General features: G+C 50.7%; 3 protein-coding genes and 2 long non-coding RNA genes across 12 annotated transcripts; 4 read left to right on the forward strand and 1 right to left on the reverse strand.

Moving 5' to 3' along the window:
* Positions 1-302: 302 nt before the first annotated feature.
* Positions 303-3,884, forward strand: Zbtb22 (zinc finger and BTB domain containing 22). Of its 3 annotated transcripts, none has more exons than XM_021722026.3 (2): positions 303-445; positions 1,335-3,884. In XM_021722026.3, exon 2 carries the CDS (start codon positions 1,404-1,406, stop codon positions 3,303-3,305), a length of 1,902 nt encoding a protein of 633 aa, XP_021577701.1. In that variant the 5' UTR covers positions 303-445; positions 1,335-1,403; the 3' UTR covers positions 3,306-3,884. The 3 variants fall into 3 exon arrangements, with proteins under 3 accessions (XP_021577701.1, XP_077876342.1, XP_077876344.1); XM_078020216.1 differs by lacking the exon at positions 303-445 and adding an exon at positions 543-680; XM_078020218.1 differs by lacking the exon at positions 303-445 and adding an exon at positions 1,022-1,045.
* On the reverse strand, positions 3,840-5,310 carry LOC144366256 (uncharacterized). Its single transcript, XR_013425270.1, has 2 exons — positions 5,160-5,310; positions 3,840-4,076 (listed from the first exon to the last, which is right to left on the reverse strand). It is a non-coding gene; the product is annotated as an uncharacterized LOC144366256 (long non-coding RNA).
* Tapbp (TAP binding protein) lies at positions 4,027-15,959 on the forward strand. Of its 2 annotated transcripts, XM_005318816.5 has the most exons (8): positions 4,027-4,293; positions 4,444-4,614; positions 4,843-5,103; positions 12,345-12,743; positions 13,046-13,387; positions 13,464-13,553; positions 13,662-13,699; positions 14,717-14,875. In XM_005318816.5, exons 1-8 carry the CDS (start codon positions 4,257-4,259, stop codon positions 14,726-14,728), a joined length of 1,350 nt encoding a protein of 449 aa, XP_005318873.2. In that variant the 5' UTR covers positions 4,027-4,256; the 3' UTR covers positions 14,729-14,875. The 2 variants fall into 2 exon arrangements, with proteins under 2 accessions (XP_005318873.2, XP_077876345.1); XM_078020219.1 differs by lacking the exon at positions 13,662-13,699 and having other exon boundaries at positions 14,717-15,959.
* LOC144366257 (uncharacterized) lies at positions 5,816-12,213 on the forward strand. The gene is made up of 2 exons (XR_013425271.1): positions 5,816-5,910; positions 6,058-12,213. It is a non-coding gene; the product is annotated as an uncharacterized LOC144366257 (long non-coding RNA).
* A 666-nt stretch (positions 15,960-16,625) lies between the features above and the next one.
* On the forward strand, positions 16,626-23,976 carry Rgl2 (ral guanine nucleotide dissociation stimulator like 2). Of its 5 annotated transcripts, none has more exons than XM_013355802.4 (18): positions 16,627-16,766; positions 16,991-17,187; positions 18,572-18,655; positions 18,912-19,090; positions 19,239-19,289; positions 19,375-19,672; positions 19,937-20,188; positions 20,269-20,372; positions 20,462-20,546; positions 20,624-20,692; positions 20,885-20,959; positions 21,620-21,652; positions 21,755-21,894; positions 21,983-22,078; positions 22,160-22,271; positions 22,379-22,672; positions 23,099-23,213; positions 23,338-23,976. In XM_013355802.4, the coding sequence occupies exons 2-18, from the start codon at positions 17,032-17,034 to the stop codon at positions 23,547-23,549; spliced, it is 2,355 nt and encodes a 784-aa protein (XP_013211256.2). In that variant the 5' UTR covers positions 16,627-16,766; positions 16,991-17,031; the 3' UTR covers positions 23,550-23,976. The 5 variants fall into 5 exon arrangements, with proteins under 5 accessions (XP_013211257.2, XP_013211256.2, XP_005318874.2 ...); XM_005318817.4 differs by having other exon boundaries at positions 21,773-21,894; XM_013355803.4 differs by lacking the exon at positions 16,991-17,187 and having other exon boundaries at positions 16,626-16,766.
* Positions 23,977-24,297: the final 321 nt, after the last annotated feature.

Here is a 24,297-nt window from a genome sequence, read left to right on the forward strand (position 1 = left end):
TGCCCCTTGGCTCAGGTTAGCCCAGGACCCCAAGTAGTGCAAGATTTGCCCTTTTTACCCTGGCCCGCACACCTCTCTTGAGGCTTCCTAGCGCTCAGGCCTTCCAGGTGCACTCCACTAGGCACTTAAAAAAAACAAAAAGTGCTTCAGCCTCCTTAACGCGCTGTACTTTCTCACTTCAAGCTATAAGAAGGAAAAGGCCAATCGGAGGCCGACTCAAGGTTACATGGCCAATCCAGGCCCGGAGGAAGGGGGCGGGGCTTCAACGAGACTGTCAGAAGCAGGGAAGAGGGTTATTAGATCCTCCAAAGCCGCTAATGGCCACAGCTTGGGGGCGGAGCCAGGAGTGAAGACCAGGACCCGTCACCAGTGGCTTATGGAATTAAAGGGGAATGAAGGATTTGGCTAAACCAAGTCCCGGGTCTTCAACAGAAGAGGGAACCAGGTACCTTTAAGGTGTAATGCGGCGACGGTTCTTTAAAGGAGAAGTGGCTGAGTCGGCGGAGTATTGCCCAGCGGCACGGGCGGGTGCCCGCCTGTGCCTTTAAAGTCGGAGGGGCAGGAGGCGGAGCGGAGGCGGAGGGCGGAGGGAGTCGGCGCAAGATGGCGGCGGGAGGGGCCCAGGCTGCAGCTCTGGCCGCCGAGTGAGGGGCGGGGGGGGCCCGGGGGCGCGCGGCCCGGTAAGCGGGGGCGCGCGGGGCTGGGGGGCGCCTTCCGGGTGGGAGAAGAGGCCGAGGTAGTGCTTGGGGCGGAGCAGGGGGGGCGGGGTCCGATGTGGGCGGGGGCAGCCAAGGGGCGGGGTCGAAAGATCCTGTGGGGGCGGAGCACGGGGAGGGTCTCGAAAGGGGCGGGGTTAGTGGTGCGCCGGGGCGAAAGGGGCGTGGTCTGTGAGAGGTGGCCAGAGCCCCAAGAGAAGGAGCCAAGGGTGGTTTTCAGTAGAGGAGCAGACCTGCCCCGCCTCAAGCAATGAGTGCAAAACACCAAAAAGGTGGATTTTTGGAAAGTCAGACTCTCAGGCAGATGGAAAATAGGATGTAATTCCAAGGTGAAGTTACCCTTACTCCCTATGAGTCCCTTATTTCTCTAACCTTCAAGGAAAGGGTACTAAATTTGGGGTCCGGACACCTGCGTTTTCTGGTGCTGCCATTTATTGGTTGTGTGACCTTGGATAATCTCTTAATCTTCCTGAGCCTTAGTTTACTCATCTGTCAAATGGGGTTGAGAGGTATACCTTACCTAGTATTGTAAGGAGTTGCTTAGAGACCAGCATGAACATGTTTTTAAACTGCAATAGTCTGTGTCTTTATAAAATGTTATTCTTTTTTTTTCCCCAGAGACCCCCCCGGCCGCCCTCCTCCTTCCTTTGTTCCAGTGGCTGGGGGGGTGTCCCCTCCCTCCACAACATGGAGCCATCTGGTCTATCACCCAGTGGGGCAGCACTCCCCCTGCCTCTATCGCTGGCTCCACCCCCACTGCCCCTGCCAGCTGCTGCAGTGGTACACGTGTCCTTCCCTGAAGTGACCAGTGCCCTTCTGGAGTCCCTCAATCAGCAGCGGCTTCAGGGCCAGCTCTGTGATGTATCCATCCGAGTGCAAGGCCGGGAGTTTCGGGCTCATCGGGCTGTCTTGGCTGCTTCTTCTCCTTACTTCCACGACCAGGTCCTACTTAAGGGCATGACCTCCATCTCACTGCCCAGCGTCATGGACCCAGGTGCCTTTGAGACTGTCCTGGCCTCTGCTTACACTGGCCGCCTGAGCATGGCTGCTGCTGACATTGTCAACTTCCTCACTGTGGGGTCTGTGCTCCAGATGTGGCACATTGTGGACAAGTGCACTGAACTCCTCCGAGAGGGCCGAGCGTCAGCCACCACAACCATCAGTACTGCTGCAGCCACTTCTGTCACTGTGCCTGGTGCTGGGGCCCCATCAGGGAGTGGGAGTACTGTGGCCCCTACCACCACAGGCTCTGTGCGCTCCCATACCTCCAGCCGGGCCAGTGAGAATCAGTCTCCCAGCAGCAGCAACTACTTCAGTCCCCGGGAGTCTACTGATTTCTCATCTTCCACCCAAGAGGCATTTGCAGCTTCTGCAGTGGGCAGTGGGGAGCGACGAGGAGGTGGCCCTGTATTCCCAGCTCCTGTAGTTGGCAGTGGGGGTGCCACCTCTGGGAAGTTGCTGCTGGAGGCAGATGAGCTATGCGATGATGGTGGGGATGGGAGGGGGGCGGTGGTCCCTGGGGCTGGGCTTCGGCGACCCACCTATACACCTGCCAGTGTCATGCCACAGAAACACTGGGTATATGTGAAACGGGGTGGAAATTGCCCTGCACCAGCACCCCTGGTTTCCCAGGACCCAGATCTAGAGGAAGAGGAGGAAGAGGAAGACCTGGTGTTGACCTGTGAGGATGATGAAGATGAAGAGCTGGGGGGTGGCTCTGGGGTTCCAGCTGGGGGAGGGCCTGAGGCTACTCTCAGTATCAGTGATGTCCGGACCCTGACTGAGCCCCCAGACAAGGGCGAGGAACAGGTCAACTTCTGTGAGTCCTCTAATGACTTTGGCCCTTATGAGAGTGGGGGTTCTGGGGCAGGGCTTGATGACTCAGGGGGACCCACCCCCTCCTCCTATGCCCCCACCCATCCCCCAAGGCCCCTCCTTCCCTTAGACATGCAGGGCAACCAGATTTTGGTCTTCCCATCATCTTCCTCTTCCTCCTCCTCACAGGCTCCGGGCCAGCCACCAGGGAATCAGGCAGAACATGGGGCTGTCACCCTGGGGGGCACATCAGGGGGAGGCCTGGGTGTGCCAGGTGGCACTGGTGGAGCCCCTGGAGGGACCAGCAGCGGGGACGGTAATAAGATCTTTCTGTGTCACTGCGGGAAGGCCTTCTCCCACAAGAGTATGAGGGATCGGCACGTGAACATGCACCTCAACCTGCGGCCCTTTGACTGCCCCGTGTGCAACAAAAAGTTCAAGATGAAACACCACCTGACGGAACACATGAAGACACATACAGGTCTCAAGCCCTACGAGTGCGGTGTCTGTGCCAAGAAGTTCATGTGGCGAGACAGTTTCATGCGTCACCGGGGACACTGTGAGCGCCGGCACCGCATGGGTGGGGGCGGGGCGGGACTTGGACCTGCAGCGCCCACTGGGCCAGCCTTGCTTCCCAAGAGAGAGTCTGCCAGTGCAGGCGGGGGCAGTGGTGACGAGGCGAGTGGCACGCCCCCATCCAGCAGACGAGTCTGGTCCCCACCCACTGTCCACAAGGTGGAGATGGGCTTCAATGGGGGCGGCGGAGCAAACTGAAGAGGCAAGCAAGTGGGGTTACTTCGGGGGAAGAGGGAATAGGGAGCACGATCCAGGGGCACCGTGGCCCCCTGGTGATCTCCCATCACACTGTCTTCCTTTATCTCTTTGGACTTGTATATATTGTGGAGGGGGAACTACATTGCACCACCGCCAGCCCATTCCACTCTTTAGCCCCTTCCTTCCAAGGTATCCGGAATTAAGTCACCTTTCTTTCCCCTCTAGTGGGTATTCTGAAGCCCCAGTTCCATATAGGAGGGCGAACATGGTGGGGGAGGGAAAGGGGCGTGTAGAGCATCTTGAATTCACAGGGTCAAGGGTCAGGTTGTTGTAGTCTGTGCCTGAAGTCTGTGTTTGTGTTGTGGGGACAAGGCCTTTGAGCCCCACTGTTGTCCTAGAACCTACCCCTTCCTGCAGGATGCGACCCTTATTTCTATGCTCTCTCACACACACACCTCCCCTGGGGATCCTCACTCAACTTGGTTCTCAATAGGGAGTGGGTGGAAATAGGAGGGAGTAAGTCGTAGTACAAGCTTTTAATTTTTTAAACAGTGATTAAAATATTTATTGGTCATTTCACTTGGCTTCCCTATAACCCCTACGTGCTTATTGGGGACCTGACACCGGTGTGCGAAGCGGGAGTAATAGTTCTCAGGGAAGTGCATGGTGCGGGGAAGATCCTAGAGGGGAGTTTAGGTTTGGGGAGGGCTCAAATCCGGCGATGCTGGGTAGTCCAGGAGGTGGTGGCAGGACTGAGGCGTCCACTGAAACCTGGAGAGGAAGTAACCAGAATATCCCTGCTTGACCAGTGGGGGATACATCCACCTCCACGGTCCTCACCTAACCTGAGCGGGGATTTCCTCGGCTCCTCCTGCCGTCCTTTGGAGGAAAGGAAAGCGAAACTGAAAGGAGGAAGAGAAGGCTTCTCGGGGCTGAGGAGATCGCAGCGCCATGAAGCCCCTGTCCCTGCTCCTTGCTGTGACTTTGGGTGAGCGAACCCCGCGACTTCTCGCCCAGGAACAGGGGTGGGGAAGCGGAGAAGGAAGCCCCACCGAGCGTCGGCACTGTGTGTGTGGGGGGGTCGGGGGTTGGGTCATATGACATCGGCCGCCCAGTCACCCGCGGCCCGCTCCCCCAGGCCTGGCGACCACCGTCTCAGCAGGACCATCTGCGATCGAGTGTTGGTTCGTGGAGGATGTGGGCGGGGGCGGCCTGGCCAAGAGACCCGCTGCACTGCTTCTGCGCCGGGGACCCGAGGGACCGCCACCCCGGCCAGACCTCGACCCTAAGCTCTACCTCAAAGTGGACGGTGAGTCTTCCGGGACTCGCCCCCATCTCTGTGTACTCTACCGAAAATCCCTCCTCTTTAGAACGCGCATTGACCTCGGGCCTGAGTTTCTCCCTCTTATCTAAACGAGTCTGGATTACCTCAAAGCTTCTCGCTTCGAGGTACACTGTTCAACTGAAGTTTACTGAACCGTACCCTTCCAGTCCCGGGCAGTGACTCTACAGCTGCATTTCTTCCCCGATCTCACAGACCCCACGGGCACCCTGCAGGCTGCCTTCAGGAGGTACCCCCGGGGCGTCCCCGCACCACACTGCGAGATAAGCCGATACATCCCGCTCCCTGCCTCTGCAAATTGGGCCAGCGGCCTGACCCCGGAGCGGAGCTGCCCGCGGGCCCTGGACGGGGCTTGGCTGACCGTCAGCATGTCCAGCTCGGTTCTAAGCCTCTCCAGCCTCTTGCGACTCCAGCCAGAGCCTCAGCAGGAGCCTGTTCTTATCACCGTGGCAACAGGTAGCTGGGAAGGGGAGATAAGAGATGGAGGGGGAAATTCTAACCATTCTGATTACCTGGACTCGCAGTATGGTCTTAAGCTAATCATTTCTGCACTCAGGGTTCAGTTTCCGTTTTGTAAAGCGAGATAGTTTAGCTAGAATTAATCGGCCTCTAGTGCTCCTCCTAGCCCTGAACCAGTAAGATAAAAACCAACCGCGGTTTGGGGGCGGGACTTCGTGGTGCTTTGAAGGGCGGGGCTTTGGAGAGGCGAGGTTTCTGGGCATCAAATTTTGGGATATTTGTAAGGTTATGGAGTAGGGAGGTGTTTAGAAGCTGGAATTTTTTTTCTCCGCTCCTCTCAGGTCTGTATCTTGTTAGGCTACCCCCTAGCTTTGCAGTGCACCCTGTTTCAAATACCAATCTTCGACCCTCACCCGCTCCCACAAGCCCGTTGAGGCAATCAACAAAGCAATGGCTGTTGCTCTAAAGTGCATTTTCCTTCCCTTAGGCACGTTGGTATGTGCTATGATTCCCCAAACAGTGGGCTCTAGTGGGCTAAAGGGACGTGGCGGGAGACCACCTATGGCGTGGTACAGTGCGGTCCTAGTGTCCAGACGTCTGACACCTTGCTGGGCAGTGGGTTTCTAAGTCTAGATTGGAGCAGATCTGACCTGGATGTCTATGAGCTCTTGCTTCTTCCCCCTGTGAGGCCAGGTAGTAACAGGTAGAGTCCTCGGCTTCTCAATCTTGTCCCAACCTGATAGATAGGTCAGCCGCAATGGAGCTCCTGCTTCCCTTCCCCGCTTCCTTTTCCCTTAATCACTGGTAGAGAATCACACATAGGAATATCACAAATATTCCTCTGTTGAGCACTACTGTCCCCACTACTCTCTGAGACTCCAAAAACCTCAACTGTGTCAGCAGCTCCCACACTGGGCAGAGGCAGAAGAAAACTGCTCTTTGTGGGGACAGTAGTGCTCAACAGAGGAATGTTTCCTAGGGCTGCTGGCTTCACTATGAGGTGGTGATGAGAATGTTTCTCTCTGAGTTTGTTCTTCCACCTGTAAAAGGTGCATACCATTTCCCACCTGCCTTTTAGTTGTGACTATCAAGGGAAGCATTGTGTTAATTTATTCACTGATTGAATAAATATTTGTTAGCACTAAGAAAAAGGGCTCAGGAGTTCTTTGATAAGGTTGCAAATAACACTTATGTTGGAAACTTCTAAAATATCCCCAAACCACAGGGAATTGAGGCGCACTGCTGTAATCACAGCAGCTTGGGATACTGAGGCAGGAGGATCACAAGTTCAAGGCCAGTCTCAGCAACTTAGTGAGGCCCTCTCAAAAATAAAAAGGGATGGGGATGTGGTTCAATGGTTGAGCATCCCTGGGTTCAATCTTCAGTATCAAAGTGTGCGTGTGTGTGTGTGTGTGTGTGTGTGTGTGTGTGTGTACACAACAAAACCTGGGTCCCTCTATAGGAAAATTAAATCAATATATGGGAGCTGTGTGTGTAGCTCAGTGGTAGAACACTTGCCTGTTATGCTTAAGGTCCTGGGTTCCAAATCCAGCATCGGAAAACAAACAAACAAACAAAAAAATATGTGGGGTGGTCCTGAATACTGTTAAGGTCACAAACGTTATCAGGTGTAGATTGTGCCCTCAAAGAGGTTCTCAGATTTGTCATAGATAATCCTAACATAAAGTAGAAAGTGACTTGTGGGGCTCAGTTGGTAGAGTGCTTGCCTCACATGTATAAGGTCTTGGGTTCTATCCCCAGCACCACAAAAAAAAAAAAAAAAAGAAAGAAAGAAAGTGACTTGTGTATGGCTGAGGGTCTAGCTTTGTGGTACTTAGTGCCAGTGCTTAGAATGCATTGAAGGCCCATTTCTAATGGCCTTCTAAAAACCATTTCTATATGATTAGGGACTATAAAAGCTATTATTATGATGTAACATTAGAAATGGAATCTCTTTAGGGTCATATATCATTGATAATTAATTTTTACTTTTTAAAAAAAATTACGTGAAACTGAGGATTGAACTCAGGAGTGCTCTACCACTAACTTATATCCCCAGTCCTTTTTATTTTCTATTTTGAAACTCTCACCAAATTGTCCAGGCTGGCCTCAAACTTGTAATCCTCCTGCCTCAGCCTCCCAAGTAGCTGAGATTACAGGTGTAGACCACTACATTATGTATTATAAATACACTTTTTTGTTTTTTTTTTTGTTGTTGTTGTTTGTTTGTTCGTGTCATGTGGTGCTAGGGACCATGTGTGCTAGGCAAGAGCTTCCACTGAGCTATCACTCCAGCCCTCAAATATATATATATTTTTTAATATTTATTTTTTAGTTATCGGCAGACACAACATCTTTGTATGTGGTGCTGAGAATCGAACCCGGGCCGCATGCATGCCAGGCAAGCGCGCTACCACTTGAGCCACATCCCCAGCCCCTCAAATATATTTTTTTGGCAGATTTTGGGTATATAGTATTTAATTCTCACCTTTTTTTTGTTTTGTTTTGTTTGGTACTGGGGGGGATTGAACTCAGCCCACTCAACCACTGGGCCACACTCCCAGCCCTTTTTCATATTTTATTTAGAGACAGGGTCTCACTGAGTTGCTTAGTGCCTTGCCATTGCTGAGGCTGGCTTTGAACTCACAATCCTTCTGCCACAGCCTCAGGAGTCACTGGGATTACAGGCATGCACAACTGCGCCTGGCTAATTTTCACCATTCTTTTAGAATATTTTTGTGTAAATGTTAAAGATACACAAAAGGGCTGGGGATGTAGCTCAATGATAGAGTGCTTGTCAAGGTCTTGGGTTTGATCTCTAATACCACAAAAACAAAACAAACAAAATTCCCCATAAAATTAGAGAACATGGTGAATGAACTCCTCTATGTCCATTTCTACCCATTATGCAGTTGGAGAGTTATAAAATTTTATCGAATTGTTTCACTTACCCTCCCTCTTTTTATTTACTTATTTTTATGGGTACTTAGGATCGAACTTAGTACCTCACATGTGCTAGGCAAGACTCAACCACTGAGCTACAACCCCAGCCTCTTTTTTTTTTGAAGTGTTTGAAGGTATATTCCAAGCACCATATTATTTTACTCATAAGTACTTCAGAATGCATCTCTATTGAATAAGGGTTTTAAGAAAACTTGATCATAATATGTTTATCATACCTAACAAAACAAGTAATAATTCCTTAGTATCATCTTGATCTGGGGATGTAGTTTAGTGGTAGAGTACTTGCCTAGCATGCTCTGGGTTGGATCCTCAGAACTGTAAAACAAACACCTATTGATTTTTGGGGGGAAACGTGGTCACTTGTTCTGTAGAATTTTCTTCATCCTGAAGTTGGCCAATTTTTTCCTCCTGTGTCATTTATCTTATTCCACTTTCCTCTATATTTCCTATAAATTGGTAGATTAAAGATTTAGATTTGTTTGTTTATTTATTTATTGGTACTGGGGATTGAACCCAGGGGCACTTAACCACTGAGCCACATCCCCACCCTTTTTTTGTATTTTAGAGACAGGGTCTTACTGATTAGGGCCTCATTAAGTTACTGAGGCTGGCTTTGAACTTGTGATCCTCCTGCCTCACCTCCTGAGTGGCTGGAATTACAGGCAGGCGCCACCACCTCCGGCTAGGTTTGATTTTTTTTTTTTTCAGTAATATTTGATAATTAGTTGTTATTCACTTTTTTTTTTTTTTTTGCTGTACTGGGAATTGAAGCCAGGGGGCGATCTACAGAGCTACATTCCCAGTCCTTTTTTAGCGACTCACTAATTTGTTCAGGTTGGTTTGGAACTTTGGATCTTTCTGGCTCAGTCTTTGGTATAGCTGGGAATACAGGACCAGACCACCAAGCCTGGCTGGGTTTACTTCTGTATTCCTACAGAGTACAATTTAAAGGACGCAGGTCTAAAATTGCTTTCCATAGTGCTTATTAAAGATCACTATTGCAGGGCATGGTGGGGCATACCTGTAAAACCAGCTATATTGGAGGATTGAGGCAGGAGGATGGCAGAATACCCCTGGGTTCAATTCCCAGTTTAAAAAAAAAAAAAAGGTCACTGTTAAATTGAGAGTTAAACTGTAAAATCTTTAGATATTTATTAATCCTGATTTTTTTTTTTTTTTGTACCAGGGATTGAACACAAAGGTGCTTAACCATTGAGCCACACCCCCAGCCCTTTTTTGTATTTTATTTAGAGACAGGGTCTCACTGAGTTGCTTAGGACCTTGCTAAATTGCTGAGGCTGGCTTTGAACTCGTGATCCTCCTGTCTCAGCCTCCTGAGCCACAGGGATTATAGGCATGCAGACACTGCACCTGGCTAATCCTGAGTTTTACTTTTGAATTGCTTTTTTTTTTTTTTAAATCAGGATTAAGAAAAATCCAGAAACATACTTTTGAATTGCTTTTATTTATTTTTTTAAATCAGGATTAAGTAAAATTGCACTTTTTTTTTTTTAAACTAAACAATTGACTGAGACAAGATGCTATGTTGGACTTGAACTTTGCCCACATGCCCCCCACCCTTGAGGCCACTGCATCTCTGGCTCCAAGTCAGTGTCTGTCTCTCTCTCTCTCTCTCTCTCTCTCTCTTTAACTAAATTTATGAGGAAAGTTTAACTTCATAAGCCTCAGAAACTAATATTAAAAATAAATAACCAAGGTGTGGTGCTTGAACCTGTAATTTCAGCTATTTGGGAGACTGAAGCAGGAAGATGACTTAAGCCTAGGAATTCAAGACATCCTGAACAAAATAGCAAGACCTTGCCTCAAAAATAAATAAATAGTGCCCAGTGTGGTGGCCCTCACCTATAATCCCAGTGACTGGGGAGGCTGAGGCAAGAGGATTGTATGTTCAAAGCTAGCCTCAGCGATTTGGTGAGACCCTAAGCAACTTGGTAAGACCCTGTGTCTAAATAAATAATAAAAAGGGCTGGGAATGTGGCTCAGTGGTTAAATTTCCCTGGATTCCATCCCCAGTACCAAAATAGTAGTAGTAGTAGTAGTAATAATGATAATAATAATAATAATAATATACATAAATAGTAAATAATAGCAAATAGGAAATAATAGTAAATAAGGAAACAAAAATTTTTAGCAGTAGCACATACCTGTAATCCCAATGTCATTGGGAGATTGAGGCAGGAGGATCCCAAATTTGAGGCCAGCCTAGGCAACTTAGCAGAGACTCTGTCTCAAAATCAAATATAGAAAGGGCTGGGGATATAGTTCAGTGGTAGAGTGCTTATGGGTGCAACCCCCAGCACCCCAAAACATGATAAGAAAAGAAAAATTACTTCTACATTAAGGACCTAGACATTTCTGGGAAGAAGTAGCAGTGGAACTGGCCTTGAAGGACATGAAGTGGTATTTAGATGTCTGAAGAAATAGAGGAAATACTGACTAGAGATGTAGCTCAATATAGGACACTTGCCTAGCATGCTTGAGTCCGAGTTGGATAGTTGGATCCCCAGCACCACAAAATAAAACAAAAGACATTAGAAACTGTAGAACCTCATAACCAAAGCAAAAAGATGGCCAACAATTAAAATTTAGTCACAAGAAAGGCTTTTTTTTTTTTTTTGTACCAAGGATTGAACCCAGGGACATTAACCACTGAGTCACATCCCCAGCCCTTTTTATTTTCTATTTTCGGACAAGGTCTCACTAAGTTGCTTAGGGCCTCAATAAATTGCTTAGACTGACTTTGAACTTGTGATCCTCCTGCCACAGCCTCCTTAGCTGCTGGAAGTATAAGCAAAGAAAGGGATTCTAATGTGACTAGTTTTCAGGATATGAAGCAGTCTGGAAAGGTCGTTTGGGGATTGAGTTTTCAAATACCTGAAGGCTGAGTTGTATTCTGTAGATGATAGTGGACCATAAGAAGTTGTTTTTGTTTTTGAGGAGGAGTCATTTATCCCCAAAGCCTGTTCTTTTCTTTGATTATCACAAAATATATTTAAGAATTGGCTCATGGGACTAGTGAGGAAAATAGAGGTTAAGTGATGTATCTAGGAAGTCCATAATGATGATGAAGGTAGTGAAATTAGTAACAGCTAACATTTGTGGAGTATCTTCTATATGCTAGGCCCTGTTCTAAATACTTTATATGCATAATCTTATTTATTTCTTCAAAAGTCATAGGACATGGGTGTGTTAGTATTTTTTTAATATTTCTCTTTTGGGCTGGGGATGTGGCTCAAGCTGTAGTGCGCTCACCTGGCATGCGCAGGGCGCTGAGTTCGATCATCAGCACCACATAAAAATAAAGATGTTGCGTCCACCGAAAATGAATAAATAAATATTAAAAAAATTTCTTTTTTAGTTGTAGTTGGACACAATACTCTTATTTTATTTATTTATTTACTCTTATGTGGTGCTGAGGATGGAACTCAGGGCCTCACACATGCTAGGCGAGCACTCTACTGCTGAGCCAGAACCCCAGCCTGGGTGTATTAGTATTATTGCCATGTTGCAAATGAAGAAATCTGAGTAATTAGGTAACTTAACCAAGGAATATAGCTTATAAAAAGAAGGGTTCAAAATTGAACCCAGGTTATGTAGCTCTAGCCTGCGTACCTTTAGCTACTGACTTCCTTGGTAACTGGGATTTTGAGGGGTTTTTGTTTCTTTTTTGAGTCAGTGTCTTAATAGATTGTCTAGGCTGCCCTTGAACTCCTGGGATCAATTGATCCTCCTGCCTTAGCCTCCTGAGTAGCTGGGACAATAGGTGTGTGTCAACATGTCTAGGTGGCAGTTGGGATTTTTTTGGGGGGAGGTGGTGGTACTGGGGATTGAACCTAGAGGCACTCCAACACTGAGTTACTTTCCCTGCCCTTTTTATTTCTTGAGACAGGACTTGCTAAGTTGCCCAGGCTGGCCTGGAACTTGCAATCCTCCTGCCTCAGCCTCCCAAATTGCTATGATTATAGGAGAGCACCACTGCACCAGTTGGCAGTTGGAATTTTTAATCAGGCAAGTGACCTGAGCAGACATGTAGCCACACTGTTTGATTACAGGGTAAAGTAGGGGTTGAAGGAGAGAATGACAATTGAGAGACCAGAAAAGAGGCTATTGTAATTGTCCAAATATATGTTGTAAAGTACCTGAGTTGTAAACAGGTATGAGATCGTGATGAGAATAGCACATGACATATTATTTTTGGCAATTTGCTTTTCTCTCATATCTCCTCCCCTCCCCTCTCACGCTGTCTTCCCCAGTGGTGCTGACTGTCCTCACCCACACCCCTGCCCCCCGAATCCGACTGGGACAAGATGCTATATTGGACTTGAGCTTCGCCTACATGCCCCCAACCCTAGAGGCTACTGCATCTCTGGCCCCAAGTCCCCCTCCCTTTGGGCTGGAGTGGCGACGACAGCACCTGGGTAAGGGGCACCTGCTCCTGGCTGCAACTCCTGGGCTGGGTGGGCAGATGCCAGCAGCCCGAGAAGGAGCAGTGGCGTTTGCTGCTTGGGATGATGATGATCCATGGGGCCCATGGACTGGGAATGGGACCTTCTGGCTGCCTGCTGTTCGACCCTTTCAGGAGGGCACCTATCTGGCCACTGTACACCTGCCATACCTGCAAGGACAGGTCTCCCTGGAGCTTACTATGCACAGTGAGTAGGGCCAGACGTCTCTGGGGGTAGAGGGTGGCCACTGGGGTTAGGAGGATACTATGACAGAGGGAGGGGTGATGAAAAAGAGGGGCCCTGAGAATCAGAGAAGCAGTAGTGTGGGGTGGAGAGTCCCTGGGGATCTGATAGACTTTGGCTTGGAGATTCCTGTGAAGCACTCATGGGGACAGTGTGTTCCCCATTCTTGGAGAATACCCCTTGTCATTTTGGGGGAAGCTGGAGAGTAAGCTGAGGGAAGACATTGTGGACTGACTTCTCACGTTCATTTCCTTCTCTTTCCCCAGAGCCCCCCAAAGTGTCCCTGTCACCAGCACCCCTTGTTTGGGCTGCCCCAGGGGAGGCACCTCCAGAGTTGCAGTGCCTTGTGTCCCACTTCTACCCTTCTGAGGGCCTGGAGGTAGAGTGGGAGTTCCGGGGTGGCTCAGAGAGTGGATCTCAGAAGGCCGAGGGGCAGAGGTGGCTCTCCTCTCTGCGCCACCATTCAGATGGCTCTGTCAGTCTCTCCGGACACCTACAGCTGCCCCCAATCACTGCTGAGCAGCATGGGGCTCAGTACATCTGTCGTGTCCACCACTCCAGCCTGCCTGCCTCGGGGCGAAGTGCTGAGGTCACTGTGGAGGTGGCAGGTAAGACCTAGGGGCACTGTGGAGCCCAGGTGATGTCTCGGAAGACACGAAGTTCACTCTCTTTTCCATCTGCCAGGTTTCTCTGGGCCCTCCCTTGAGGATGGCGTAGGGCTCTTCCTGTCTGCCTTCCTCCTCCTGGGACTCTTCAAGGTGCTGGGCTGGGTCGGTGAGTGTGACACTATCCCCACCATGGGAAGGACAGGAGCTAGACACCATTCCTCTGCCCTCCCCCTCTATATTCCCACATCCCAACCCTCTTAAATTTTCTCCACAGCTGCCTACCTGATCATTCATAAGGATTCCAAGGAGAAGGTAAACAGTGCTCCATTTCCTCTTATCTTCTTCCCCTTCTTATTTAATCCCTCTCTTCCCAACTCATCACCCATGGAGGGAGGCTGCTGCTGTGGTGGGCAGAATCAGACTTGGAATTCACAGAGACCTGCCCTACATTCTAACTGTAGGGCCCCTTGAACATGCTTAAACTGCATCTGTTTCCTTGGATGTCTTGATTTAAAAAAATTACTTAGGCAGTGCTGTCCAATAGAAATATAATGTAAGCCACATATGAAAATTTGAATAATCTAGTAATCATATTAAAAAAGTGAAAAGAAGTTGATTGTGGTGGTGCACATCTGTAATCCCAGCTACTAGGGAGGCTGAGGCATGAGGATCACAAATTCCAGGCCAGCCTGGGCAATTTAAGTCTCTGACTGGAAATAAAATTTTAAAAAAGGGGAGGGGGTGTGTAGCTCAGGGTAGAGTGCTTGCCTAGCATGTTTATAGGCCCTGGGTTCAATTCCCAGTATTGCAAAAAAGGAAAAATTAAAATTAATTTGATGCTTTATTTAATCAAATCCAAATATTGTTATGTAGACATAAACAATATTGGGCTGGTGGTGTGGCTCTGGATTCAATCACCAGTGTCAAAAAGAAGAAAAATATATATATATATATATATAGAGAGAGAGAGGGAGAGAGAGCCTTTTTTCTAACCTAAGTGTTCACAGCTGGAGTTGATTTTAAACTATCAGCACATCAATTCACATTAGCCACATTTCAAATGCTCAGTAGCCATATGTGGCTTCCACATTGGTGGTACCTTGACTAACAAAATGGTGGCTACCACATTGCACAGAGGAGCTCTGGATGACTATTAGGGGGATTAGGATCTGTTAGAAGATGCAGGAGACAAAGCACTCAGTACAGTAAGTGGCAGGCAGAAAATGTGAGCCCCATCTCTCTCCCACCTGCTGGACTGACCATGGGCAAGTACCTCACCCCACCTCCTGAAACCCCCAAATTCCTCACTTCCTTCTTATTTTCTTCCAGAAAACACAGTGAAGGCACTCAGCACTACCCTGTGGAAGCTACCATCATCTCTGGCCCTAGCTACTGTAGCAGCTCCCCCAAACAGTACCCCATCACCTGCTCCTACTCTCTCAAAACTTCCTACACTGAATGGCTGGAATTTTTTTTTTTTTTTTTTTTTTTAAAGACAAATCTTATTGCATTTGTCTTCTTAAAGCTCTTGGGCAGTGGTTCTCAAAATTTTTGGTATCAGGACTCTCTTAAAAATTATCAAAGTCAGGCCTGTTGGCACATGCCTGTAATTAGGTGAGCCGCAGCAATTTAGTGAGGCCCTAAGCAACTTAGTGAAACCCAGTCTCAATAAAAAATAAAAAAGGCTGGGGATGTATCTCAGTGGTAAAGTGCCCTAGGCTCAATCCTCAGGGCCAAAAATCAAAGACTCTCAAAAGCTTTTGTTATCTGTGCTATAACTATTGATATTTATTGTACTAAAACCTAAAATAGAAAGATTTTAAACACGAGAATACATAAATACACATTCTATTAGTTTTGAAAGCCATGGTGTCAATACATATCATGTAGCTTCTGGAAAACCCCGCATGTACACTCTTAGAAAATTATAATGAAAAATGCAAATAACATCTTTATAGAGTTGTTAAGTTTTAACCTCAAATACCCACTGAAATTGTCTTGGGGACCTCTGGGACAGAAACCAACCTTGGAGAACCAGTGCTCTGGGGTAAATTCCTTCTTCCTGCTCCGTCCTGTGAGTCCCCCCCACCCTGCCCGAACACTGCCTACCTCTCCAGTCCTACTAGGTGCTCCCCAGCCCTCCTCTCAATGCTCATCAACAGACAGCTATTCCTTTCTTCCGATGAACCAAAGGCCTCCCGCCAGCCTCGAGTTCCGCAGCTTGATTCCCTCCGCCTGGCTCCTTCCCTGGGCCCCCGACTTAGGTCTGCCTCGTGATTCCCCTCAGGCGGTCGCGTGTCTGTCTTGTGAGGTTCACCACAGCTGTAGTTAAGTGATTGTGAGAATCGTGGTTAAACGCCCGTCTACCCTCCCGGACTGTGGCTCCTGTGGCTCAGCGTGACAAGCCTGTGTGTCCTCTGCTGTATGACTGGCGCCCACTGGAGGGCGCTCATTAAAAAGCTGCTGAACTTAGAACCGAGGAAGCCGCAGCACAAGGGGCTGGACGGTCGTCGGCCAGACGGATGGGGAACGGGTCTAGTGTGGGAATAAAGTAGTGTTCCAGTGCTTCCAACCGGGTGTCGCATTCTATTCCTTTTCCAAGCACAGTCACCTTTGGTTTCTTTCAATTACCCCGTCTCCCAAACGCCTCGGAGATATCCAATCTCCGGTGGCAACAATGCAGAGTCACACACCCAGAGGCTCCAAAGACGCCTTAAGCAAACGCTACCTCGAACCTCCAACGAGCCGCGAGGACCGGAAACGCCCCAGAGGCGAGTCTCAACCGGATGTGGCGGCTTCCTGCCCCGCCCCCAGGGGGTGGGCGGGAACTGAGTGCTCCTCAGAAAACCTGGCGTGGATTCGGTCCGTTGCACTCGTGGGTTGGGGCTGGGAGTGTAACCTTGTGGGGTGCAGTAACCCGGTCTTTTCTCGGCTAAAGCACTTTCCGCAATAGTGTTGGCCTTGTTCTTGCTGGTGAAAGGAATGTCAAATTCTGCTCCTGCCCTCCTCCGGAGGCTGGAGACTGGAATTTTTATTCCAATTCAGTGAGGAGCGACATGAGCTCCAGAATCCAGGAGAGGAGGGGCGGGGGACAGTGGAGGTGGGGACCCGAGCCCCTGCGTCTCGGCCCCAGGACGTCCAACGTTCCCCTAGTCCGCGGCTCTGGCTCCTGTCCTCACTTCCTTCCCTTTTTGGCTCCTGCTTTCGGAGCGGGCGGACGCGGGGGGGAGCGGAAAGGGCGGGAGGGCCCGGGAGCCCCGCGGGGGGGGTGTAGGGGGGTGCGGAAAAGCCGCGGAGGGGACTCGGTCCAGGGACTCTGTAGAGGGCCGGAGACCGACAGGAACAGCGGCCCGGGACCCGCGCTGCCCCCACCGAGCAGGTCAGAGCCAGAGCACCGAATGACCCTGCCCGTCCTGTACTTGTGACCCCCTCATCCCTAAAATGCACCAAGGGCCCTCGTTTTCCACCCCTATTTTGCTCCCTCCCTCAGCCTTCCTGCAGGACTCCCATCCGGTTACCTTTACACTCACCCGCATTCTTTCCCTGTCCCGCTCCCGCACGCCCGCCTGACTCCACCCCACCCCCATCCCCGTCTCTCCCCAGGCGCCCCCATGGCCCGACCCCGCTGATTCCTTCACTTGGCCATGCTCCCGCGGCCCCTGCGGCTGCTTTTGGACACGAGCCCCCCCGGGGGAGTCGTGCTGAGCAGCTTCCGGAGCCGAGATCCCGAAGAGGGTGGGGACCCAGGTGGCCGGGCCGTGGGCGGGGGGCAGGAGGAAGAGGAGGAGGAAGAAGAAGAGGTGAGACGCGGGTGGTGGGAAGCAGGGGCAAACATATTTCGGAGACTCTCCGCCTTTCTCTCGGTGTCTCTGGGTTCCTACGGCGCTTCCTCCCTGCCTCAGTCATTTTCACGCCTATTGCTGTGTATCTGTCTTCCTGAAGCGGGGAGTCCTGGAGTCTCTGTCTTCTCTGTCAGTGTGACTCAGGATCTGCCCGCAGGAACCTGCCTTGTTCCAGTCTGGGGCCCTGGGCCTCTCTGCCTTTGCCTGCCTGAGATTGTCTCTCGGGGTAGCTGTGTCCTGGTCCCGGTCTTCCTCATTTTTGTTTGGAGGGGAGGGGTTTGTTTCCACAGTAACCAATTCCTCAGACTCTGGGATTGGGGAGGGAGCCCTCAGATTTCGTGACCCCTCCCTCCTTCCCTCCCTCTCTCCTCCTCTTCTACCCTTGATGTTAGATAGAGGCCGGGAAGCCAGGGTTCTGGGACCTGGAGGGACAATCTCAGCTGGGTAGAGTGTGGTTATCTGTTTTCTCTAGGGACTAATGGTGGTGGCCAGAAGCACGGTTTGGAGCTTCAGGAAGTTAGATTTTTACCCCACTTTGATGGTGCTTGGGATCTAACCCAGGGCTCTGCATGCTGGGCAAGCGCTGTACTACTGAGTTACATTTCCAGTCCCAGATGTTATATTTAAGGCCCAGAAGCCCTGGACTCCTGGGTCCAGACACTGGGTGAAGGCGGGGTGACTAGCAGGGCTGGTTTTTCGGGACCGGCCAGGGGAGGGGCCGAGACCACGTGACTCTGAGTCTACCAGCCTCTCCCCCCCCCATCATTCCCACTTCCCCTTCTCCTTCCAGTACTGGGATTGGAGCAGCCACCTTCAGGGGGGGTCCTCAGGGCTGGGATAGTGGAAGCCCCACCCGAGGGACCTGGGGAAAGGGGGCCTAAGGGGACAGACTAATTCTTCTGGCTTGTCCGGTTTTTGGCGGGGAGGGCGGGGGCACGCTGCTGTGCCTGTGCCTGATTTTTCTGCTTCTCAAGGTCTCTGGCTCTCGGCCTGTTTCTCTTCCCTCTTCTGCCCTTTGTACCCTGCTTTTTACTGTGCTAGGGTTCAGCTCTGGGGGGAAGGGTCATTGGGGGTTTCCAGGATCCTGATTTCTGCGTTCCATCCAATCCCCCACTGCAACCCCCCCGACTTTACCGGGTCCTGAGGCTGCTGGGGGGGGGCTGTCTGGGCCCCCGTGGGGGAGACCTGGGGTCACCAGCCCCCCCCACCCCTCGCACTCGTTGGTACTGTCCCCCTCCATCACAGGTGAGGGGTACAGAGGGAGGAGCAGGGCCTGGGGTGAGAGGGAGGGACAATAGAGATGGTATGGAGTTATCTGACTTCCTCTTCCTTGCTCCTCCAGGCCCCTGTGTCTGTCTGGGATGAGGAGGAGGATGGTGCCACCTTTACTGTCACAAGCCGCCAATATCGGCCTCTTGATCCCTTGGTGAGATCATGACTTTGGCTTCTCACCTCTGACCCCTCTTGTCCCAGTCCCTTTCCTCTGGCTGACTTTCTGACCAGAGTACCGGGTTGGAGGTCCAGAGCCTACCACTCTGCTGTGTGATATAGGCTAAGTCCTTTGCCCACTTTGAATCTCATCAAAATGATTCTGGATCAACTTCTTAGTCTGGAATTGTCCCCAGATATCTAGGGGGCAGTGTTGAAGGAAAGGCCAGTGACCAACTGTCTGTGTCCTCCAGGCCCCCACACCTCCACCACGGTCCTCCCGACGGCTCCGAGCTGGCACCCTGGAGGCTCTGGTCAGACACCTGCTGGATCCCCGGACATCAGGGGCTGACATGACATTCATGTCAGCCTTCCTAGCCACCCACAGGGCCTTCACCTCCACGCCTGCCCTGCTTGGGCTTGTGGCTGACAGGTCAGGGTCATAAGGAGCCAAAGGTCACGGAGGTGTTTTCTAAAGCTGGAACATCCATCCAAAGGAGTCAGAGCCATGAAGGGGGTGGGCAGGGGCGGAGGTGGTTGAGGGAGTTGGAAAGATGCACAGATAAGTTCTCTCCCCTCAGGCTGGAAGCCCTTGAGTCTCATCCTACTGATGAGCTAGAGAGGACAACAGGGTGAGTGATCCTATTCTCAACCTCAGTCTCCTCTGCCCAAGCTGTGGCTGGACCTCTGACCCCTGGCTGATTCCCCGTCTCCCAGGGTAGCCATCTCTGTACTGTCAACCTGGCTGGCCTCTCACCCTGAGGATTTTGGCTCTGAGGTCAAGGGTCAGCTTGACCGGCTTGAGGGCTTCTTGCATCGGACAGGGTATGCAGCTGGGGAGGGTGTTGGGGGGGGCAGCGCTGACCTCTTCCGCAACCTCCGGTCCCGGGTGGACCCCCAGGCCCCCGACCTTCCTAAGCCCCTGGCCCTCCCCGGCGACCCCCCTGCTGACCCCACGGATGTCCTGGTGTTCCTCGCTGACCACTTGGCCGAGCAGCTGACCCTGCTAGATGCGGTGAGACCCTGACCTTTGATCCCTATGTCCCTTGACCCCTTACTAACCTCTCCTTGACTCCAGATCCTTGTCCTTGCTTCCACCCCATTCCTAATCCAGTTCCTAGCCTCCTCCATCTACTGTTTTGACTTTTTCCCTTGGTGGTTACCCTTTCAAACCCTGTACCCTTCTGGTTCCCTGGCCACCTGAGATCCTCAGATCCCTGGTATTGGAAGGCTCAACTCACTTGACTGTGAACTTTAACCTTTGCCCTCTGCCCTGCAGGAACTATTTCTCAATCTGGTCCCCTCTCAGTGCTTGGGGGGCCTGTGGGGTCACAGAGACCGGCCAGGACATTCCCATCTCTGCCCATCTGTCCGAGCAACTGTCACACAATTCAACAAGGTGGCAGGGGCTGTGGTTAGCTCTGTCCTGGGGGCCACCTCAACAGGAGAGGGACCTGGGGAGGTGACCATACGCCCACTTCGACCTCCCCAGAGGGCCCGGCTCCTAGAGAAGTGGATCCGTGTGGCAGACGTAAGTAAGGATTGTCCTGTTGGGGACCATGGTTTGGAGAGGGGTCCCACAGCCTTGGCTTTCCTCTTGGACTCCCACAGGAGTGCCGACTTCTCCGAAACTTCTCTTCAGTTTATGCTGTTGTGTCAGCCCTGCAGTCCAGCCCCATCCATAGGCTTCGGGCAGCCTGGGGAGAAGCAGCCAGGTGGGGAGGCCAACACGCTGGACTGAGGGTGGGAAGACAGGGTGACTAAGACAGGCCTGTCCTCAGGGCCTTTGTTCTCCTTCCCCCAGGGACAGCCTCCGAGTCTTTTCTAGCCTCTGCCAGATTTTCTCTGAGGAGGACAATTATTCCCAGAGCAGGGAGCTCCTCCTGCAGGTGAGGCCCTATTATCTGGCATACCCAAACTTTCTTGTGCCTACTTGCCACATATCTCCTTGTTTTGTCACCACCAGGAGGTGAAACTGCAGCCCCCTCTGGAGCCACACTCCAAGAAGTCCCCGAGGTCTGGTTCCCGGGGTGGGGTGAGTGATTAGCAGAGGGTTGGGGAGAGGTATGGAGTGCCTTCATAGGAGGAAGTCTGAGGGGTGGGAAGGGGAACCATAGGTGATTGAGGAGAATAAAAAGTTGTTCTCAGAGGCAATGAGGGAAAGTATGGAGGGATATAGGATCCTTAGACCAGAGACAGGGCCTCTGATCCTGACGTCTAACTTCAGGGTGTGGTCCCATACCTTGGTACCTTCCTGAAGGACCTCGTGATGCTGGATGCAGCCTCCAAGGATGAACTGGAGGTCAGTGGTTTGTGTTTGCACTGTAATGATGTAACAAGGGGGCCTTACAGTCAGGTAGACCTCCCTCCAAAAGGAGCTGGGAGGCCTAAGCAGCTGAGCCCAGGGTTCTGGAGCCAGGTTGCTGGGGTCTGGTTCTGTTTCTGTGACAAGATGCTTCACGTTTTTGTTATCTGTAAATGGGAAACTAGTGGCAATATCTATATCAATCTATTATTTATGAGTTAAATGAATTCATATTTGTTAGGTACTTCCAGCATGCTTGAAATGTTGGTATATAGAATTTGTTAATTAAACAAGTACTGAGGACTGGGGAGTAGCTCAGTAGTAGCTTACCTGCCTAGCATGCACTAGGCTCTGAGTTTGATCCCCAGCACTGAGAAAACAACAACAGATACCTTGTCCTTTCTGAGCCCCATTTTCTCATCTGTAAAGTAGACACGTTTTTTTTTCTGAGTTATTAACTTAAAGGGTTAAGTGGAGTGTTTAGGGCATGAGAGAGATGAGAAAGAGGGACAGGAAGGATGGAAGAGTCAAAGAGGCCAGCGGAGTGTAGTGTTTATGGGTTGGATGTGGCGGTGTAGTGTTTAGGAGAGGGAACATTCTCTCTGTTGCTTGGAAGGCAGGGTTAAGACTTTTACTCTTATCCCATTGTCCTTGCAGAATGGTTACATCAATTTTGACAAGCGTAGGAAGGTGAGAGGAATGCGTGGGCTGGATGTTGGACATCTTTATCTGTGTCCCAAGAAGAGAACGAGGGGGGAAATTGGGGGTCCCTGAGAGTTTTGGCTCCTGCAGTTGAGGACTCCTTCCCAGGAGTTTGCTGTCCTTTCTGAGTTGCGACGGCTCCAGAATGAATGTCGTGGCTATGACCTTCGACCTGACCCTGATATCCAACAGTGGCTCCGGGGGCTCCAGCCACTGACTGAGGCTCAGAGGTGACTGGCTGGATGAGGTTGGGAGTTCTAATTAGGTACAGGGGCTTGGTTTCACATCCTGACCTCTACCCTTTGTTCCCTTCCCCAGTCACCATGTGTCCTGTGAGGTGGAACCACCTGGTACCAGTGATCATCCTGCCCCACGGGTGCTTCGGCCAACACTAGTCATCTCGCAGTGGACAGAGTGAGGGAGTCAGCAGCTGGGGGGTGGTTCCTTGGGAACTTGTCATTCTTCTCTGATCCTCCCAATCTCCTGCCACTGTAGGGTTCTGGGCTCTGTTGGGGGCCCCACCCCACTTGTATCCTGGGACCGGCCCAGTGTAGGGGGAGATGAGGTTCCTGGAACACCTGCCCCTTTGCTGACCCGAATAGCCCAGGTGAGTTCTGCTCTTGACCTCTGGTTTTCACACTGACCCCGACTCTGTAAATGTGTTTTCCTTAACTTCCCTGTCTTCATGCTAGTCTTCCATGTCATTTGTCCTAGCATATGAAGTGGCCATCTGTCTCATCTCTGGATTCTGCCCTGGAAAGCAGTCCCTCCCTGCATAGTCCAGCTGACCCCAGCCACCTCTCTCCCCCAGCCTCCTCTCCTAGGCCCTCTCGAGGCCACCGCCGCTCAGCCTCCTGTGGGTCCCCATTGAGTGGGAGTACAGGAGAAGGAGCCTCCAGGGGAATTGGATATGGGGGAGGGGGATCTTGTCCAGGGGCCTCTGATTGCCGAATCATCCGAGTCCAGATGGAACTGGGGGAAGATGGCAGTGTCTACAAGAGCATCTTGGTGAGGAAGCCTGGGGCTGGGGCTGGGGGGTAAAGGATGGTGCTTTGTTGAACCAAAAATGTTGTCTTAAATTTGGGGAGCTAAATAGATTTGAATGTAGTTTTAATTTTGTCCTTTAGCTTTAGCAGTTTGGTTTATTTTGAAGGCTACTATGCATTACCTTGAACTTCTGAAAGTCATTTAGACTTCAGAACCAATAGCAATTACCCTACAGGGAAATAGCCCTATCTCATGGGACACCATTTGGGCTGGTTTTTAGGGTACAGGGAACCACCATATTGGGTTTCCTATTAATTTTTAAAGTGTTAGACACAGGGAAACCTGTTTTTTTTTGTTGGGTAGGAGGTTGAAAGATAGTAGGTTGGTAGGATGGGAAATGGATCATTATAGTTGATTTATTGCTCTTTTGGTCTCCTGTCCTGCTAGGTGACAAGCCAGGACAAGGCTCCAAGTGTCATCAGTCGTGTTCTCAAGAAAAACAATCGTGATTCTGCAGTGGCTTCAGAGTTTGAGCTGGTACAGCTGCTACCAGGGGAGCGAGGTCAGAGGCCAGGAGGGAAAAGAGACTTATGGGGGGACTGGTACCCATCAGTGGAATGCTTCAACAACTGGGTGGTTGTTGGAGGGGATGACTATTTATGTTGACACCCACCTCTGATCTACAGAGCTGACCATTCCACCTTCAGCTAATGTCTTCTATGCTATGGATGGAGCATCTCATGATTTCCTCCTCCGACAGCGGCGAAAGCCCTCCACTGCCACACCGGGTTCTGCCAGTGGCCCCTCTGCCTCAGGAACTCCCCCAAGTGAGGGTGGAGGGGGCTCTTTTCCCAGGATCAAGGCCACGGGGAGGAAGATTGCACGGGCACTATTCTGAGGAAGAAGCCCTATTGGCTTACAGAGGTCATGGTGTTCAAACCAGATGTGGGTAACCATCCTGAATGGTATCAGTTACATCACATTGGGACAAATTCTGAAAGGTGGCCAGCCACCCTGGGGCAGTGAAGTGCCACTCATTTATCAGGCAGCAGAGAAATTCAGCCATGTGGGAGCTGGTAATCTTGTAACGAAGTCAGATACCTGTATACAGCTCCTCACCTCTCAAGAATGCAACAGAAAGGAGCACCAGTTTCTGATTCCTGCCACATCCTTGCATGTGAAAGGCCAAGGAAAGGCCTACAGGCTCTGAGCCCCAGGGCAGAGGGGAAGGCAAGAAGTAGGTTCTAGTGGGAATTCCTTTTCCCACTGTGGGGCTTCCTGTCACTGTGACAACACTAAGATAATAAACCAAAACACTACCTGAATTTTACTCCCCCATCCTTGCGGTGCATATGAACTGGCTACTGGTAGTGAGGGTGGGGAATTTGATGAAGATGTACACAATGTTTTCTCCCATGAAAAGCTGCAAGTAAGGTATTGGTGGAAATGGTTTCCTTAGAATGATTTATTTCCCTTCAGGAACTTCTCCACCCCTTATTCCTTTATTTACTCTTAAAATTCTTCTCTTCACTGGTCAGGCCTTATCAAGAGGTAGACACCAAATTAAAGTGATCTGTATAAAGGGGCTGGGGTTGTATCTCAGTGGTAGAGTGCTTGCCTGGCATGTGCAAGGCCCTGGGTTCAAT

The sequence above is a fragment of the Ictidomys tridecemlineatus genome, chromosome 8 (genome assembly GCF_052094955.1).
Source record: "Ictidomys tridecemlineatus isolate mIctTri1 chromosome 8, mIctTri1.hap1, whole genome shotgun sequence".
Classification (NCBI taxonomy): domain Eukaryota; kingdom Metazoa; phylum Chordata; class Mammalia; order Rodentia; family Sciuridae; genus Ictidomys; species Ictidomys tridecemlineatus.